Below are 19,902 nucleotides of genomic sequence, written 5' to 3' on the forward strand. Positions count from 1 at the left end.
CTCTTCCCCTTTCCCCCTCTTCCCCTTTCCCCCTCTTCCCCTTTCCCCCTCTTCCCCTTTCCCCCTCTTCCTTCTGAGCCCCAAAGATCTGATTTTAAAATATTCTTCAAGTTCTATTTATGCTATCAAATTGGAAAGTAGGCTAAAGCTATTTCAAGCATCAAAATAAGTAGGTGCATTTATATTTCCACTGTGGTCAAATTCTCTTTATCATTTAATTTTCCTCAATGTTGCAATTTTGTAGAATATATCTAGGCAAAATCCAGGGGTTCTTTAAGGTACATTATTTGTATTTAGTCTTTAGAGGGCTTTTTAAACACAGTTCTTATACTATTCTTTGATTTTTTTTTTCATGTTCTGAAATATGTGTCACCTTTTACGACTTTCTTTTCGTATGTTACAATCTTAACTTCAGGCTTTTGGAACAGTCTGCTAACCCCTTTGGTAACCATTAGGCTGATTCCTCCTCTTTTGCCCTCTGAAATTTGCTTATTCTTCCTCTAATTTTGCTTGTTCTTCAAAATTCAGCTTCCTGAGATTGAAACAAATCACAGATAAGTAATGCTGGTTTTGAAGGGATTCTTCTTTCTCGTAGTGTTTCTCTGCACTGTGTTTATTGGTTTTGATTTTTGAGACATGCTTCTTTAAAGACCTGCTCTGGTGATTGATCTGATTTTAAGATAACAAGCCTTCATCTTCCTCCAGAATTTGTATTATAATGGTTTGGATTGCTTCCTTCTGCTACTGTCATCTGTACAAGAGTGTGTGTGCACACACACTTAAGCCTGAGATGATTTTGGAACGATATGAACCAATACTTTTCTATGAAAAGTATTAAAAGCTAGTATTAATATGTGCCTTCTTGTGTACTGTGTGTTAAATATATTAAAAATACCTTTTCTGAAATTGATCTTAATCACTGATTTCATCTTCAGTTGAAGAACAAAAAATAATTCAAGCAAAATTAAGTCCAAGCATTATTGTGTAATATTTCTGTTTTGTCAATGAAGTGTTGTACTGCATTTTGGAAATGTAATTATTAAATAATAGTATGGAGAAACACATGATCATGAAGTTTGTCCTGAACACAGATTTAAGAAAAGTCTTAATTTCAGAAGAGCATTGTTGGAGGAATATTCCCTCTCTGCTTGTCTGCTGTTGTTACTTATGAAAATCTCTGTATGTGTAAACATACTGTCAGATTTGTTTATTTTAAAAAATACTCATTTTTGGTACTGCACTAAATACGTGAAACATATTTTCATGCTTTCTACTAGCATCATTTTAATGCATTGAAATATAAAACTTTATTTTAGATGTTTTTTTTATTCTTTTCCTGTCTATGTATCAGCTGATTTACAAAATATTCTTTTTGTGATATTCCTGAAATGGTTACAAATTGAAACTTCTGTATTAAATTCAGAAGGGAAAGCTTTTGTTTATGTAGTGAATTGTATTGACTGTAATGAAATCTTCTTTTTGATATTGTAAATAAATACCCAAAGAAAACATTTTAAAAATATAAATAAGTATCATAATTTCCCTAAGGTTTAGATCTGTTGTATGTGTGGATGAACTCCTAATACATTAACTTTTATTCCTTTATCTGTTTGTTTGGGTTTTTTCAGGCCCGGCGCAAAGAGGTTTTTATCCAGGAACGATATGGAAGGTTTAATCTCAGTGACCCATTTCTGGCTCTTCAGAGAGACTTTGAGGCAGGTGCTGGTGATAAGGAAAAGAAACCCATCTGCATGAACCCTCTGTCCATTTTAGAAGCTGTTATGGCTCACTGCAGGAAAATGCAAGAAAGAATGTCAGCTCAGTTGGTTGCTGCTGAAAACAGACAAAAGAAGGTATCCTGCAACCAATTTTTTTCCCTTTTCCTTCTCTTGATTTGTTCTTTTATGTCACTTTTTAAAAATCTGTATCTCTGTCTAATTCGATTGTCATCACAAGTGCTAAAATGTTACCATTTTCCTTGACATATATGATGAGGTGCTAGTTTTCTGGTGATATTTTGTATGCACACCTCATTCATTCCATATTGTCTCTACCTGTAGAAGAAATATAATTGGTATAAGTCAATGGACTACATAAGCGGCTAGCTCAATATGAGCTAGGGGGAAACATTATCATAGTGGTTTTTTTAATCCAGCACCATTAAAACCTAGAGGATCTACAGTTATACGTTTTTTTTCTTAACCTAAATAGTGAAAAATAAATAATTTATTTGTATGTCATATAAGGTAGCTCTGTTTAATAAATCAGTAAAAATACATTATAACTCTTAAAAAAAATACTATTTCTGAATATCTAGGACATTTGCTGTAAAGATAAAATTATTTTGGAACAAGTATGTTGCAAAAAAAAAAAAGTTTGCTATACCGAATATAGTAAGGTGTTGGTATACCACTCTGAACTAACTTATCTTTTTTTTGAAACTCTACTTTCTGTACAGAAGAATACATTTTACTTTCCGCTTGCTGCCCTAAAAATGAATCATCTGTCTTAAATACATTGGATGTTTTTTTACTACTTTCTTGATATAATTGGTGCATTGTGCTCCAAACTTGTTTACAAAATTTTATTGTGCATTCTTCACTAATATTTTGTATTGTAAGCCATACAATTCTACAGGAGAGCTGAGGGAGGGGTTTCAAAGAAGAAAGGGGGGAACAGTGATATAAGAAGCTAATCTAGACCAATTTTTGTTGAATAATTAGAAAATAATTGCTTGCTAGTTTTTGAATCACACTCACTGGGTGTAACTTGGATAGAATGTTTTCAGCAGCTATGAAATAGAATTTTGGATACAGTTTTATGTTGGTTACAAAAAACAACACAAAGGCAATTACATTGGAATAAACATCATTTTGCTAGTAATTTCTCTAAGGGAACTAAATACACTCACAAAATTACTGTCTGTACACTGGAAATATTTGATCATTTGCTTTAGTTAAATATTCAAACCTTTTTTTTTTTCTTAGTTCTGTTCATTTTAGTTTGAACATCCCTGATCCATTAGACTTTAGAAAAACTCGGATACCATATCCAAACAAATGAATAATACTATACTGTATGATATATATGGTATGCATGATATCTAGGTCTTAAAACAGTGATTACACTGTTAGTTAATAGCCTATATAGTGAACTGTTCTACTTACCAAGCACTTCTTTTTGAAAACTCTTAAATGTTAATTTTTTTTTATATGCTGTTTATGTAAGAGAGTGGAGGTTTTGGGGGGAGGGATTGTCCAAAGTTCTAGCTAAAATAGTTTATCTAATGTTGACTTTGAATAAAGTGGAATGACTGCACTTCTGCCATTACATCTGTTTTGCTCCTTCAAGTGCTTGAATATGTATGCATTTATTTATATTGTGGACATTTTTCTGCCCAAAATTGATACCGGAGATGTTTTTGCTTCACCATTATTATAGGTGCTTTTTTGGCTCTGGTTTATTACCAAAGTGTGTATCTACAAGCCTGCATCTACAGAAAAAGGATGCACTTGCCTTTTTGTTTCCTAGAAGAAAACTAGATTAAAAAAAATAAATCATAATTTTAAGAAATAGTTTGATCTTAATTTATCTTGCATTTTGATTCTTATTTTGAGATATTCCTAACCTCTATTATTCTGAATAATTACAGACTTAATTCTGAAGTCTGTAAGTTTTAAGCTAAACTTCAAAGCACCAGATTTGAAAAAAATATGTTGTATTGCTCTGAAAGTGTGTCATTATGCTTCTACCCTTTTTGCTTCATCTAACAAGTAGAGAATTTAGCTGAAGATAGGATTTAAAAACAAACTCGATGGTGTTGAACACTCATGTGCATGGCTCTCCTAGTGAGCTCACGCCTTCCTCTTTTAAAGCCATCAGTTAGAAATGCTACTTGAACAGGGTACCATCCCAAACTTCTTGGGTACGTGCCAACAGATTACATACTTTTCTCTCAACTATTTCCATTAATACCCTACACAAACCATTCATTCAGTGTTTTACTGTCCCTTAGTTCCACATTTTTCTTCCTGGTCTCCATCTCCCAAATCCTTCTGTGAAAGAGGTAGTGAAGGTATTTTGGAGGATTTCTATATGGTTGACTCTTAGTAACAAAAAAAATTAAAGCCCAGACAAATGTGACCTAAATACAGAGCCAACTGCATGTCGTCCTTCTAAGAGTGGTACTTCCTTCTCTTAATGTGTGATGCCTCCATCTTCTTGTTTGGAATTGCCTCACTGTCTCACTTTTAGACTAAGTGATGAAGTCTGTGAAACAGCTCTGTTTATTTCCTCTGGATATTATTGGACTCAAACAGGCTCACATTGAACTCTTTTTCCTGGGGGCTTACTATCTGTTAATACAGTGATCCTTATAGCGTTCTTTGAATAGAATTATTATTTAATCATAAGGAATAAATCATAACAATTTAAAGGAATGCAGGAAAAAATAAAAGATCTGCACAAATGACTGTCAGCCCTAGGTTACCTTACACCAAATACCTAATCCAGATTCCATCTGCTTTGTGTTAAGTCTTCATCCCTTTCCATGTCTTTGAAAGTATCTTTCCTGGAGCTGCTGAAAAAAATTCATTTTGAGGTTTCCTGAGAACTCAAAGCCATATCGTCAAAATGACAGTTCTTGATCTGTCAAGTGTTTGCAGAGAAGTTAATATTGAGATGCACGTTCAAAGAAAGAAATGTTGGTTGGAAGAGACCTATGGATGTAATTTAGTCTAACGTTCTGCTTGAAGCAGACCATCACTAGCAGTACATCAGGTCATCTGTCAGTTTGTCTAGCTGAGTCTTGAAATTCTCCAGGAACAGTGATACTACAGTCTTTCTGCATTACTCTCCTTGTGGAGAACGTTTTTCTAATGTCCGGTCTGAATCTCTTAAGCTTCAGTTTATCACTCGTACCGTATGTTATGGGGCCCCACCTGCCATTATCAAGAAGAATTTGGCTCTGTCATCTTTGTCAGAGCCCTTCAAGTAGTAATAGGCTGCTGTTAGATCATACCTTAGTCTCTTTTTCACCAGACTAAGCAAGCCAGGGTCCCTCAACCTTCTCTCACAAGGCATGTACTCTCTCTGACCTTTGCAGGACCTTGGTAGTCCTTTGCTGGACCCCATGAATTTTCTCAGTATCCCTCTATACTCTTTTTCAAATCTTTCTTTTCCAGATGTTTACGTTACTGGTATAATTCAGTGTATGCATACAGTATACCTCACAAAAATCAGGTCATAGTTAGTTCATAAGCTTATAAATAATTACAGCTAGTTCCAAACCTGTCAACTAAAGGACAAAATGCAGTGTAAATATTCAGATTTTTTTTTTCCTATTCAGGATGATACAGCCAAAAATAAAAGGGAGGTGGGAAGAGCATAGGAGACAACATAAAATGGGAAATTGATGCTCTTGTTGATTTGAAATTAAATACAGAACTGCTAGTAATTTCTTCGCAGGGATTATGTATGTATTAGGGATTCTTGATTTATATGCAATGCTTGTAAATAAGATACTATAACAAAATGGTAAGACAATTATCCCAGCTATATTCTCTTGTTAAAATCTACTTGTAATTATTTAAAAATAATACAATTTCACTACAGTTATTTTACAAAAGCAGTCCCTCATCTGAAAGCAAAATGGAGAAATGTCCATTGTAATTCATGGTCTCTAACAGGAGTAATAAAGTACAGATAAACTTGATTAAACCATTTTCAATATAATCTTACTGCATTTTCAAGCTTTCAAAATTACATATAATTCCTATGATTCTCATACCTGTTTTAGCAAAAAAGGCCCTGTTGAATGGTTTGTCTTCCTCACAGTTACTTGCTAGTTGTGTTTGTCCGTGAAAGTTGATTTTGTGGAATGAGAAAGAGGTAATGAAATACTAGATAAAAATTCGTGATTTTTCTGCTTATGGAGACTTGTGAAAGGAATCATTCCTAAATCCACTGTCATCGTAATAGCATATTAATTCAATTTGCAGCTGTACTGACATTAACATAACTGGAGAGGTATGGTTGCTAGTATTGTTTGACTGATAATGTATTTTATTTTTTATATTTTTAACACCGTTTTTAACAAAGGGTGAACTTGGCTATGTGAATTGAACTGCACAGGATGTGTTGGGTTACCCTGGGATGTTGCTGTAAAACCACGATGGAGCCCCTCCAATGCTAATACAGTTTAACACCTGGTATTTGAAGGTCTTTTGGTATTGCAAGAAGCAGAGATGACATTTACAATGTAGATATGGCTTGCTATAGTGATTTCTTCCTCTTAACTCACTGGCTTTCATGATAATGGTATAATTTCAGATGGAAATTTTACTGTCATCATGATATACGTTATGTCAATATTGCCATCACCCATTTATGCTTTTTTCTGCATCCTCTTTATGAAAAGGAGGAGGAAATTTACAGTATGGTAATATGATTACAAATGTTGGGAGGTTGAGACATGCATACAAGCATTCCTGCAAAATCCTGCAATCCTCAGGACATTTTGCTTGTTCTCTCCATGAAATATTCCTTTCTTTCCCTTCCCTTTTCAGCATTTTCTTGTGTTTGAATTCTACTTACCCCAGGGGAAAGATTTATCTTGGGCATAATGAGCTATAACAAGTGGGATTTGTTTCTCTTTAACTGCAGATTATCTCCCTCTTGTACTTACCTCTTGATGGGATGAATTTCATTTCTGCTGTGTGGTATAATTGGAGAGTAACTGAAGTGTTATTTAAAAATGGCATTTATATTAGCTTTAGATTAGATGCAGTTTAGTTTGAAATGAATTGTAGATGCATCTACAGTGACATGGAAAAATAGTTCTAGAGCTAAGTTTTGTCCTCTATTGGAGAGGACAGGGAATAGCATGCTGTAACAGAAGGCTTTCTAAAAAGCTATTAGATTGTAATGACTGGTTTTTGTTTCTGCAACCAAGACATTTTAAACACTAACTTAGAGAAGAAATATTCCATATCCTATTACCAATCCCCTAGGCCATTTGTTCCCCACATTAGTTTACAGTAAATATATTCACTACACTATATTGTCTTAAACTCTGCAATTAGTATCATTTTACCATCTATAATTCTTCCTCCTGCTATAAAAAGCTGTAAATGCTTCACTGAAGTGAAGCATTTATTCTAAGTAAGCTCTTAAGTATATTGCTATTTTGCCACAGCTCTCTTCAGATGATTTTTCATCTGTTGTGAAATTTTCTTGCATCATATAAGCAAGAAATTTTCCTGTTGCAGTTAAAATTAAATGTTTATGTTTGTGAGCACTTGACTTTTTATAGGTACCTGAAAGTATTTTTCCAGAATAGTAAAAATACCAATTTAGAAAATGCACTGTAGAAAGTACAGTTCTGAATTGCTCTTGCTTTATCAGTCTGCACATAAATATTAATCTGAACTGATAAGATCAAAGAGATAAAAACTGTACAGGAGCAGGAGTGCTCAGCATCCTTTTTGGATACTGGTTGTGGCAAAATGGCATGAGTAGATTTTCAGGTATCGCAATAGGAACATAAAATTAAGTTGTGAAATCATAAAGATATTTAATAAATAATGTAAATGAATAATCATGCAATAAATATGGAATGCAGAACTTTTAAAATCTGTCATTCAGATGAGTTATACAGGAAGCTACAGCATCGGTATAGGAAGGGAGGAGTAGGAAGAAAGATGCTGATTTTTTTCCTTTGTTGATGTTTGACTTGTGTAAGAGTTTGGGAAAAAAGTTTTGTGCTAACGTTAGCACAATACATAAGACACCTATTAGGGGCATGATGGATGGTGTATTTTTACCTTCATCTCCTTCAGCCTGAGGAATGCCTGGAACTTTCAAGGTAATTTCTTGCTCAAGGTAATTTCTTGCATGTGTCAGAATCCCTTGCCTTAGAAGAGGACTCTCTGTGATGTCTTGTGTACAGGCTGAATCAGGTGCCTATTCAGTCATGCAGTATTTGCCTAATTTCTGGATAATAGGTAGCTCCTCCCTCAGAAATCAAGGCCATTTGATCATTTTGGGGAGTCTCTATGTTGTCAGTGGAGAAAAGCAAATGTTCTACTTCAAGTCTCTGAATTGCTCTTCAGAGTTGCCTGTCTCTTCTCTTGCTTTTATAGGCTTACAGACACTTGCATTAGATACCATGAATCACTTTCCTGGGTCAGACAGGTTCATTTTAGGCATTCTCTGAAAGGTTAAAATAATAATGTCATGTTAATACTATGTTATTTTGAAAGTTTCCATTTTATTAATGAGAATTTATATATACACTTTCTTACAGTTGGAGGTGGAAAAATCTCAGTTACAGAATCTTGAGCTGGAACACAAAAAGCTATCTGCTCGTCTTGAAGAAGAACGTGGCAAGAATAAACATGTAGTATTGATGCTAGTGAAAGAATGTAAGCAGTTGTCTGGCCGAATTGTAGAGGAAGCCCAGAAACTGGAAGAAGTGATGTCAAAATTTGAAGAAGAAAAGAAAAAGGCTAATGGGTTGGAGGAGTCTCTTGCAGCTGAGAAACAAAGGAGTACACAAATGGAAGCTCAAATGGAAAAACAGCTGTCTGAGTTTGACACAGAGAGAGAGCAGCTGCGTGCCAAACTTAACAGAGAGGAAGCACACACCAGTGACCTCAGAGAAGAGAGAGATAAAATGATAAAAATGATTGAGCAGTTAAAAAAGGAAAATGAGAGTAAAGCTAATCTTTCTCTTCCTCATAAAAATAAAGATCGGAGTTCTGTGTCTGTTTCTGTTGAAACAGAAGAGCCAAGTTCAAAAACTGTTGCCTGCCAAACAGATACTGTATTGATGGACAGTAGCACTGAAAATGTTAAGAAATTGCCTTTGACTGTATCTGTAAAGCCTTCTACAGTGAACCCACTATTGTCTGGCAATACAAAAACGAATGTGTGTGCTAATGCAGCATTTGTGAAACCTGTCATTGATAGGCAGTCTTCGTACAGTGAACTTGTCCCTCCCACAACTCCCGTTCAAACTCAGAGTCAAAACAGAATTGAGGAAAATGGACCAAGTATGGGCTTATCACCTGATTTACCAAGTAGCACTACCCCTTTTTCGAATAATGCTTCCCTTTGCACCCCTTCAACACCAACTATCACAACTCAGAATTATCCATTAACTTCATCTATGCACAGCTTGCATTCACCATCTGCCAACACTACTGTGCATCCAGGCCTAAATCCACGAATCCAAGCAGCTAGATTTAGATTTCAAACAAATGCTAATGATCAAGACCAAAATGGAAACACAACCCAAAGCCCTCCCTCAAGGGATGTATCCCCTACTAGTCGTGACAACCTAGTTGCCAAGCAGGTAGCTCGGAATACAGTTACACAAGTCCTTTCCAGATTTACAAGTCCTCAGAGCAGCACTCCTTTGCGACCTGGGATGTCACATTCGATGGAAGTTGGCACGTACCCCCCAGTCGGTAGAACGGGTTTAAAGACTCCCAGTGTATCAAGAATTGATAGAGGCAATCCTCCACCTATTCCTCCTAAAAAACCAGGGCTTTCGCAAACTCCTTCACCACCACACCTGCAGCTTAAAGTTTTAATGGATAGTAGCCGATCCCCAAATACAAGTGTAAAAACTGACAACAAAACCGCAACCTCGCCTCTTTCAAGTTCACCACAAGGAATCAGGGTAATAAATGAGGAAATTATTTCTAAGTCCTCACCTCAGCTGCCACCAAAACCTGCTATAGATTTATCTGTGGCACCTGCAGTCTGTGCCATACCAGCCATAGCCACATCTCAGGTGGGTGCCTGGCCTTCCCACTTCCCTGGACTGAACCAACCTGCATGTTCAGAAAATTCCTTTGTCATTCCCACCACCATTGCCTGTAGCTCCTCCATAAACCCTGTTAGTGCTTCATCCTGTAGACCATGCGATTCAGACAGCCTCCTGGTAACAGCATCAGGTAAAGGGATTGATATGCTACAAACTGTCTCCCTCTAAAATGTTTTGTTTTTCCTGTGAATCTCTACATTGCTTTTTTTTAATTTATTTTTATCATTTTCCCTTAAACTAGTTTACCTTCCTAAAAGCTGAAATTTCCCTTTATGTTTTTTCCACGTTTCAGGGGTATGGGAATTCTTTTGCATAGTTCAGTAATGTCATAAATTATTTTTCTTCCTGAAGAAGGTCTCCAAATTGAAGTATTGGGTCTTTTTTGGGTTTTTTTTTGTGTGTTTTTTTAAGGTCAAGAGGACCAACGTTTAGAGCAAATTGTCTGCAGTTTATGCTGTATTAAAGAAACTCCTTTTTTGGAATGTTATTATTTTGGACTTCAAAATGCTTTATCAGCCTGAAACATTTTTTCTTTTTGCAAATTATTTCTGCTGTTCTTCCATGGAATACAGTATTTTAATGCCTTTTGGTGCTTTGTGAATCTTTTAGAAAATGGTGCGTAGCTGAGGCTCCTGTATTCTGCTCTTGTGGCACTAAATGCCTGAAGATGAAGGTATATAATTGCCTGGATAACAGTGCAGTTTCAAATATATCACTTCATGCCTAGAGAAATATATTCATTTTTTCTGTAGTTTAATGATGATAGTTTGTAGTCTTTATTAATGCTTTTCCATGGCATCTCTCAGATAGGTTTACTTCAACTAATGTCAGCAAAGTTTGATGCTGGAGAGAGTTGAAATCTAGATACTGTGTTGACAGTCCAGTAAGTGCAGAGTCAGTGCATGCATCTGCTGTTCATTTTGTATTGCAGAGACTTATTCTTATCAGTTGTGCTTAATCTGTAACATTTTATGTTGTGCCAACTTCAGAGTATCTTCTTCATGGCAGCTAAATGAACAAAGGCTCTGATCTATCTTTGAATTAGTTGCAGATCACCTATAATTTTTTTTCAACATATATCCCTGCTGGAAAACAATAGCACTGAAATATCTGGTAGTAGCCCCTCTTTAACCTGACATGCACTGCAGTGAGGAAGAAAGATTGACAGTTCTGGAACACTTTAGGCACAAAAATCTTCATCAGCATTGAAGAGTGTTCAAATGGTCTCAAATTTTACACCAGTATTCTCAGTTCAGTAATGATTCTTCAGTCCTTTGTAACTTTAGACCCTTTATCATCATTTTTAGGGTGTAAAACTCCAGGACAGCTGGTCTGCTCCCATTGCACAACCGACCACTTTCCCTTGGTAGTTGCACTGCTGTCTGATAAGGCAGTTGAACGAAATCTCCAGTCTTGAGGTCCAAGGAACCTTGGAACATTATTAAGGGATTTTTATTCCACTTCAGTGAAGAATTTTGGCATGTTTCTGGAGTGATATCTAGTCGTGCTTTTAACATTTTGCTGTGATGCCATACGCTCAGAATGTTCTCTCCTTTCTGAAGGATGTCATACAACTGTGAGCTCAGAAATCTGATCTTCCATTTGCCTACTTCATCTCCGACAAAACAGTCATGGGATTTGATGGCTGCCTCTTTGTTTGCCGTTTTGCATATAAATTCCCTGAAATGTCATTCCTCATTTTTATTCATAGCTGGGTTTGATTGCCATGTCAGATAGATCATTAGTTTCCTAGTCAGTATTTTCCAAACCTCATTTGCCTTCAGATACTATTAGACTCCATAATGGAATTATAATTTCCTAAAGGATTTAAGATTTTACTAACATACAACAAATTATTAGGAAAATCAGCTTCAAAGTGAATAGTTTTTATAGTCATTACAGGCAAGAGGCTGGCTTGCACAATCCCTATCACTTGAACTAGGCTGTATGTGTCAGTTAGTCTTATATTAACTAGATGATCTTTGATAATCATTAAGGCAGTTTTTCCATTATTCTTAAAAAAAATAAAAAAATAAAAAAATCTTAAATCTTAAAAATTTAAGCCCTACCTGTTTACCTGCATAACTGCATGTACTACTACTGTTTTAGTTTGCACTTCTAAGTATAACATTTCTTTAGGAGCACAGTTAGCCTTTTAAATAAGACTCTTCCACGAAACTGTAAATTTTTGTTGCTTGTGAAATTCATTACAGTTCTCAGAGGCAATCTGCAACAGCAGGATTTTTGTCAAAAGCTGTTTTGTTTTTGTTTTTTTTAGTTGCGCTGTTTTACGTGTTCAAATTGCTGTCCTTAATTCGGACTTTGCTCTCCATTCACTTGATATTGAAAGGGGTAGAAATTTGGATCATCTGAACTCCTTATAATCCTTGCTCTGAACATTTGGCACTGTTAATATTTTGTAAGTAGCACAGCTTTTTGTGAAGTTTTGCAAATGGAAAACATATTCCATAATTTGAAGTGTGCAAAGAAAGAGAGCTTAAACTCTAGTGGGTGGTCTGCTGTCTTATTTTGTTAATACAGAGATGTTATTTTAATATCCCTCCCTTACTGTCCTACAAACTTGGGCAGAAAGAACAAACTTTAATAAATTTACCTGCAATATTCAGGTAATATTCAGGAGTTTCTTTGTCTTTAACTCAAACTTTTATTTATATATAATTGCATTTATTCTCTAATCCCTTTTGTATTTAATTTTTTATGGGAACTTAATCTATTTTAGTCAAGTGTTCTTATGAACTGCACTAGAACTAAATGAACTTTGAGCAGCAGATGTTATGTAAGCATGGAAAGGTATTCCTATATACATTTTATGCTCAGAAAGTAAAAAAAGAAATAGATTTTCTATATATATGTGGGAATAGATTTTTGTCTTAAAAAAGAAAAGCTAAACCAAATTTAATAACAGTTTTCATTAACATAATGTGGCCAGTAACGCCTGAATTCATGTCACTTATTCACCATTTTGCCTTTTCACTTTCTTTTTTGAATGTGATCTTTCTTGAGGTGAAAACTAATGTATTACAAATACTACTGAAATCTCCTTCCCATAGCTGCAGTTTCATGACCTGTTACCACAGTTTCAGTTAGTTTTATTAATGTTCTAGTTGGTTTTAATCTGATTTATTTACTTTTTTCATAGACTGTTTAGTATCTCAATGTCACTTTTCATTAAGATTTCACCATTCTTTGCTTTGTTTATATTTAATTGTATGGTAAGTAGTGAGCTTCAATCAGAATTTGTTAATACTTTTCAAAAACAGTGCACAGCAAATTAACACATTAAAAAGACATTGAAAGAATCCTGAATTTTCATGATTTTGGGATTGTCAATAAATTCATGCATCTCTCTTCTGACTGTGGAGTCAGAAGAGTTGATAGTAGCCTAATCACTAAAGTATTCCTTTTATTAATTTCAAATAAGTTTCCTAGTTAGGTCAGACTGCTTTAAGAACATGTCAATAGCATCATTTTCTATAGGGAGTATTTTGGCTCTAGACAGAGCAAGTATTGTAAGAAAACTTAAAAATCAGAATACAGGTTGTTTCAGTTATGCATTCTGTCAAATTAACGAGACAGTACCTTCTTTTAGATGTGAGGCATTGTACTGTGTATTGCTCTTTTCATTCCTGGTAAGAAAAGACACCAGCTTTTGTCATTAACGTTGAACAGACTGCATGTAAAGAAATTACAATGAACGTTTATGGTCCGATTCAAAATCTGTGACAGTGTTTTCATTAACTTCAGCAGCCTTTGAACTGGTGCCAAAGTGCTTCTGCTCTGTTTGGATTCCTACGTTTCAATGCCTGCAAGAGTTCAAAATGGAAATGATTCTAGGCAGTTGGATTTTCATACCCCTGGGACTTCTGCTTTCACTTTCTTCTTGGTTTTGCGCTTTTTATGTCACTCTTCAATGAAGTATTTTTTCTTATTTTGTTCATTTCTATAATGATTGGTTTATCCTTTCTATACAATTGGCTTAGAAGAGGAAAGTGGGGGAGCGAGGGGCTGATCTGGGCTCTGAAATTAACCATCTCACATTCTGAAGCTGATGCCAGAAGCTGTTTTTGTCTGTCCCTCTGCCCTTCATCACTGCATGTCCTACAAGCTTTCACAGATGCTTCACATTTCCTAACTTTTTGCATCTGAAATTATGTGCTTTATTTATTGGTATTTTCTAACATGACTACATATTTTTCTGGATGAATACAGCTTTATTATGTTGCTTTATATTGATAACAGTAGCTAAATGTTCATTTATGTTATTATTTGGTTTCTGTTTCTTATTCCATAGAAGGTTTTCATCCAGTCATAATCTAGTATAATGAATTTCATCAGTGGATTGCAATGATGTATTTTACTCTCTAGGAGTTGCAATGAGAATTAAGATACCACGTACCACAATGAACATCCCCTTTCTTTCTTTCTTTTTTTTTTGATGTCTCTATTAATGATGCTTTAAAAAAAACTTGCATTATTTTCAACAAGGAAGGGAACCCATGAATACTATTTACCTTACAAAACAGAGTGATCTTCATGTTTATAACTAAGTGTCAGGCTTTCCAAATGTCCCCAAATAATTCAAATATAAGTTAGATGAATTCCTAAATTGGAGAAGTGAACCTGGACAAAGAATGTTAGCTTTAGAGTATAACACAAACAATATCCACTGTCCCTTAACTACCATGGCAAGACAGTAAAAAAAATTACACATCAAGTACCATTTAAAAATTTCAAGGTATATAGTAACAGCTGCAACACAGTTGGTTCAAAGAATAATAAAGTGTTGGAAAAATAAATGCATTTTTATAAAGGAAAGGAAAAACAAAGTTATTCTTCAGTCAGTCCCTTTGGGATTTTGTAAGAGTTAACTGTTCTCAAATATTTGAAATGTATATAGAATATTTTTCACCATTCAAAGGATGCAGTTTAATTTGTGTATTGATTAGTTTCTTACAAACTTCTGAGCTTGAAAGTCTTCAAAATTCTCTGATAAAAGTATTGAAAAACAAATATTAGTAAATGTATTATTTCATAAAAGAATGAAATATGAAAAATATTCAGAAGGTAACTTCAGAATTGAAGTTGTATAAAGGTAGATGGAATGAGCTTTAGAGTTTATCCTCAGTTTAAAATTAAATTTAGAAGCTAATTTCATAGCTATAGTGATGACTTTTTATAGTCTACAAAGGAGATTATAAGTTGAGTAATAAAGCAACATCCTGAAAATACTGCAAGTATAATGTTTCCTTTATGTAGTAAACTAGTAAGCTTTATTTGAAATTATAAATTTAAAGTAGCTTACGTGAAAAGCAAATACAAAATTACTTCAAGCATTTATTTTTGTTATATTGAGCTGGGATCTAACTATATGCTATGTATTCTTGTGTAAATCTTCACCTTGATTAAAATTTGTCCAGATCTTGTGAGGTTTGCAAATACATTATTTCTGTAGAATTCTACAGGGAACCCCTCATCTTTAATTCTGTGTTTCCAAAATGCTGAGCAGATCATCCCAGCATGGTAGAGCCACTGCCATGTGCTTTTCTAAGTATTGAAGTTTGGATAGCATTTGATCAGCTTGATGGAACTGGAAGTAATCACTCTGCAGCTCCTCTTCAGTTTTGGGTGTTGGGGAACCACAGTAAAAGCTGGGTAAACTTGCTTTGTACTGTCAGATTTCAGCCTCATATAAGGGTATATGTGTGCCCACAGAATACAAATAGTTTCTTACTCAGAAGAATAATGTGGATTTTCCAAAGGTAATAGTGAAAATAAGGTCTTTCTCCTATTTTCTCTTGCAGTCCTTGATCAAAGAAGAATGCACAAAATCTTCTATGCTGTATGCAGCAAACTTCATATTCTTAACAAACTCCCTACTAAAGCTGATAAGTAATGATATAATGGAACACTTAACCTATATAATTCCTAAGCTTTCAAAGCTTTGAATTGAATATTGCCTTTTAACTGGGTGACCTGAAAGCTTTCACTAGTAATTTTTATGTAACCAGCTCTTCATTCACACTGGACCATTTTATACAATATAATTAAAGTATTGCTGAGTAAAATGAACATTGCTTTAAGGCACAGTTCAACAATAAATACATTTATTTCTGAAAAGTACTTCTACATTTTTTCACAAACTGTTACTGAAAGGCACTTAAAAAGTTATTAAAGGCTCTCTGTCCTATTTGTGTATATAACTGTGGGTGAGATATAAATACTGAAGTTTGGGTTAAAACTGTGAAGAAGGATAAAATTTTATATGAAAATAAATATACTTTTAGAAACCTTTCCTTAGATACTTTAAAAAACTTTCTCAGCATATCAGTAATTAAATTGAAACTTGCACTTGTATAAAATTTTGAGTAGAGTTTTTTAGTAGTATAAATTTTCTGAGACATCCAGCTGCTGCTACAGGTCATAAGGAGTTTTATATTGACCTGTTGTAATGAAATTCCATTTGTTTGCATTAACCCCTTGTCACCCTTATATGCAGTTTTTATTCTTCAGATCGCCTTCTGATCTATAGACAAAGCAGCATCACAAAACCTGTGCTAAACTAACCAACCCTGTCATTTTGAAGGTCCTGTTTAATTTTTAAAAGACCAGAGAAAATGCAGAGCTTAATTTATTTGTGTGTCTTCTTTCTAACTTCTGTTGCTTTAACTCACAGGCTGGTCTTCCTCCCTAACCCCTTTGTTAACAAGTGGTGGTCCTGTCCCCCTGGGTGGCAGGCCCACCCTTCTTCACCAAGCTGCTGCCCAGGGAAATGTCACTTTATTATCAATGCTGCTTAATGAAGAAGGACTGGACATTAATTACTCTTGTGAAGATGGCTATTCTGCCTTGTATTCTGCTGCTATGAATGGACATACAGGTAAATGATTCCCAGTTTTGTTGTTACGGTATTCATGTGAAGTATTGGAAGCTTATTTCATGTTTTAAATAATATTAAATTAGGTCTAATGCATTTTCTTTTAAAAATATGAATTTAAAAGTGAGATATATAATTTTTACAACAAAAGCATGCATATAAGCAATACTTTTGAAGACAGAGTTTTGAAACACGAAAGCCTTATCTCTTGTAGTAAAATCCTACAGGAACTCCTGTTCTAATTCTCCACTGCCTTCCTATAGAAAGCCATCAAATATCATCACCTCATTTTCTATGACAAACTTAAGATCTTTTCTAACAAAGGGAAAAGCTTGAAAGAAAGAACTTCTGTGGTGCTCTATAGAGGGTAAGTGGGAAAGAACAGGTCAGCAGAAGTGTCTTGAGCTTTTGCAGCAGCAGTGGAAATGATGAAAATGATTTCAGAGTAGTGTGTTACTTGGGAAATGAAATGAACTGTCTTTATTTTCGAACCACATGACACAACTGTAGTTTGTTCTCCAAGCTCTTCTGAGGTAGTTAACTTTTTTTCTTTCTCCTCCCCCACTGTCTCAATCCTCAGACTTGAGGAGGTAGCATCTCTGAAGGTTTCAACAGTTAGACTTCATATTTTATGGATACATTTAGAAAATGAGGCAAATATATTAGTAAAATGTTAATTTCATTGATACCAACTCTGAGCAATGATTTTCGGACTGTTAACACAAGGCTCTTGAACAACAGCTTTCTTTAAAATTACAAAACATTTAACTAACATTTTTTATTACTGCTAATGTAGAAACCTGCTAGAGGTGTTTATCTAAAACAATACCATTCTGCTGTTTTGGATGTTGAAGTCTGCCACTGATGTCTGCCATCAATACCAATGGCAATAATTCCATTAATTTTAGCAAACTCAAATTTTTATTTCACAAGAAAAAATGGAACGTAGTGCCTTGAAAGTCACTGCTTTTAAGAGTACTTTGTGTTTTTGTTTAGCAATGTATCTCTTAGTGACATAATTAGAAATCCCTGATCCACTGTTTAAAATAGTATATAGAGACTGTTCCATTTCTTTCCTCAAAGATTTTTAAAATAAAAGTATAAAGTTAGGTTCCTAAATCCAAAACAAGGGAGATTATATATTTCTCTCTGACATTTGCAGGGTTAATTTTACTACCAGACATCAGGAAAAGAGGAATTTTCCCTATGTTCAGAATGGTGTATTTTGTCTTTGTGTGCTATGTGCCATGGTTTAGTTCCCAGTAACATCTGGGCCTTTTCATCTGACAGATTCTGTGCTGCTGCCCAGATCTTTAAAATATTGGAAAAGTCCTTTATCTAGTTTATTTTCTTCTTCTGAGACTTAGTAGTTTTTGGAACTTTTTGTCTCAAGCATTTTGGGCTCAAGTTTGTTATACTGTCTGAAAAGGGTTGGTTTTTTTTTTTTTTTTTTTTTTTTCCGTTGAAGAATGGATGTTCTGTAGATTCTTCTAGACTTGATTGACTTAAGTCCGTTTATCATCGGTGGTGTTTGTGGGAGACTGAACTTGGCCCAGTTCTTCTGTTCTCATCTTGTATTCCTATATGTTTCCAAGCAAATGCCCTGATTTTCAATTACGATTACTAAGGAGCTCTTACTGACAGCAAAGGCAATTTGGTTGCTTCCTTTATTGTCAGAATTCCAAATAAGAGGCACTTGAGAGACATATGAAAACACAGGCATACTAACAAACACACACATTTGCATCCTGTAATTGTTTGGTATCTTTTGCTTTTTCAGATAAAGAATATATTAGTGTGATCTTAGCTTTGTACTTCTATTTATAGTTGACAGTATATGAAAAATACTTAGTTTTACGATCAAAATTTCATGACATTCTCAGCAACTAAATGGATTATATGAATTCTGAATAGGAGAATTGCACATTCTGATGTTCTGTCAAATACATTGTATGAAAACTGAGAGCAGCCTGAACAACTGGATTTATAGTATTTTTGAAGAATGAAAGGTTTTTGTGCTTAACTTTAATATGTAATCCTTTGTTTGGTACTTGCAGTTAATTCCAAAATGTATGGATAGATGCAGCTCTTCAAAACTGAGACTTAGGAAAGAGTTGATAATGAAGTGATTTTGAGAAGGAAAAGAATCATTTAATTGTACAAATTTTTCATAGCATTGAGTAGTATTTTCAATGGTAGGTTACTGTCTTTTGACCAATTTTTTTCCTTCTTTCTTTCTGTGGATGACTTAATATGTAAACTTATCCTGGGGGTGATAGCAACATGATTTCATTTATTGAGGTCATTTTCTATCTGGAGTTAGTGACTAAATATATTTGGAGATTTCTGGGACCCCTCTTGTCTCCTATAAATCCTATAAATTGACTAACCAGATTTTCTGATTACTCCTGGGAAACAGCTGGGCCAAAGAAAAGAGCAGCTCTACACTCATTAAGAGCCAGCATAGTGAGTAGCTCCCTTCACACACAAACATGGCATTACAGAGAGCCTGAGGAGGATGGAAAGCAAATGCTCTCCACACACACACAGTTGAAATACAGTATTTAAGATTTGTAGATTAATAGGGAAAGGTAAAGTATGCTGTAACCAATGTGGTGGCAGCAGCTGTTGCGTGCTCAAAGCCCAGTCTATAGAGAAAAATGACTTGCACAAGAGAAGAGAACACTCGAGATACTCTTTCCTAGTCAGTTTTAGTTGCAAGGCTTTATCCTTCCTCTGTAAATGGTTGCACTTTGAGAGCTGCAGCTGAGGGTTTTTTCTAGCACGTGAAGCTCATAGCAGCTTCTTTGTTTCCTGCACACACACTGTCCCCCATTCTGTAGGTCTGAGAGGGAGAACTTCACCATGAAAATATACACTAAATACTTTCTTTGTGTTTGACTAGACACTGGGAAACTGATTTTATGATTTAACCACTAGATTGGGGCAGCTGAACAGATTGTTTTGTCAGGGCATCTTGATTTGATCCATTAACAAAGCAGGAGCCACCTCAATCTATTATACACTGAAAAAGGGTTTCCTACTTGATAATATGTACAGTAGTTCATTGAGCTAATATATCTGTGTATCTGCACTGTGTTGGTAATCCTGACCATTCTCTGCCGTGCAAGAGGTAGCTGAGAAAGAGAGAATGAAATAATAAAAGTCCCTGAAA

General features: G+C 34.9%; 1 protein-coding gene across 1 annotated transcript in view; it reads left to right on the plus strand.

Moving 5' to 3' along the window:
• Positions 1-19,902, plus strand: part of CTTNBP2 (cortactin binding protein 2) — a 93,159-nt gene that overhangs the window by 35,789 nt on the left and 37,468 nt on the right. The window contains exons 3-5 of the mRNA XM_026064505.1: positions 1,629-1,853; positions 8,306-9,962; positions 16,527-16,730. Of these exons, the coding sequence (XP_025920290.1) occupies positions 1,629-1,853; positions 8,306-9,962; positions 16,527-16,730 (2,086 nt within the window). The remainder of the gene's footprint in view (positions 1-1,628; positions 1,854-8,305; positions 9,963-16,526; positions 16,731-19,902) is intronic.

The sequence above is a fragment of the Apteryx rowi genome, unplaced genomic scaffold (assembly GCF_003343035.1).
Source record: "Apteryx rowi isolate R43461 unplaced genomic scaffold, aptRow1 scaffold_219, whole genome shotgun sequence".
In the NCBI taxonomy this organism is placed as follows: domain Eukaryota; kingdom Metazoa; phylum Chordata; class Aves; order Apterygiformes; family Apterygidae; genus Apteryx; species Apteryx rowi.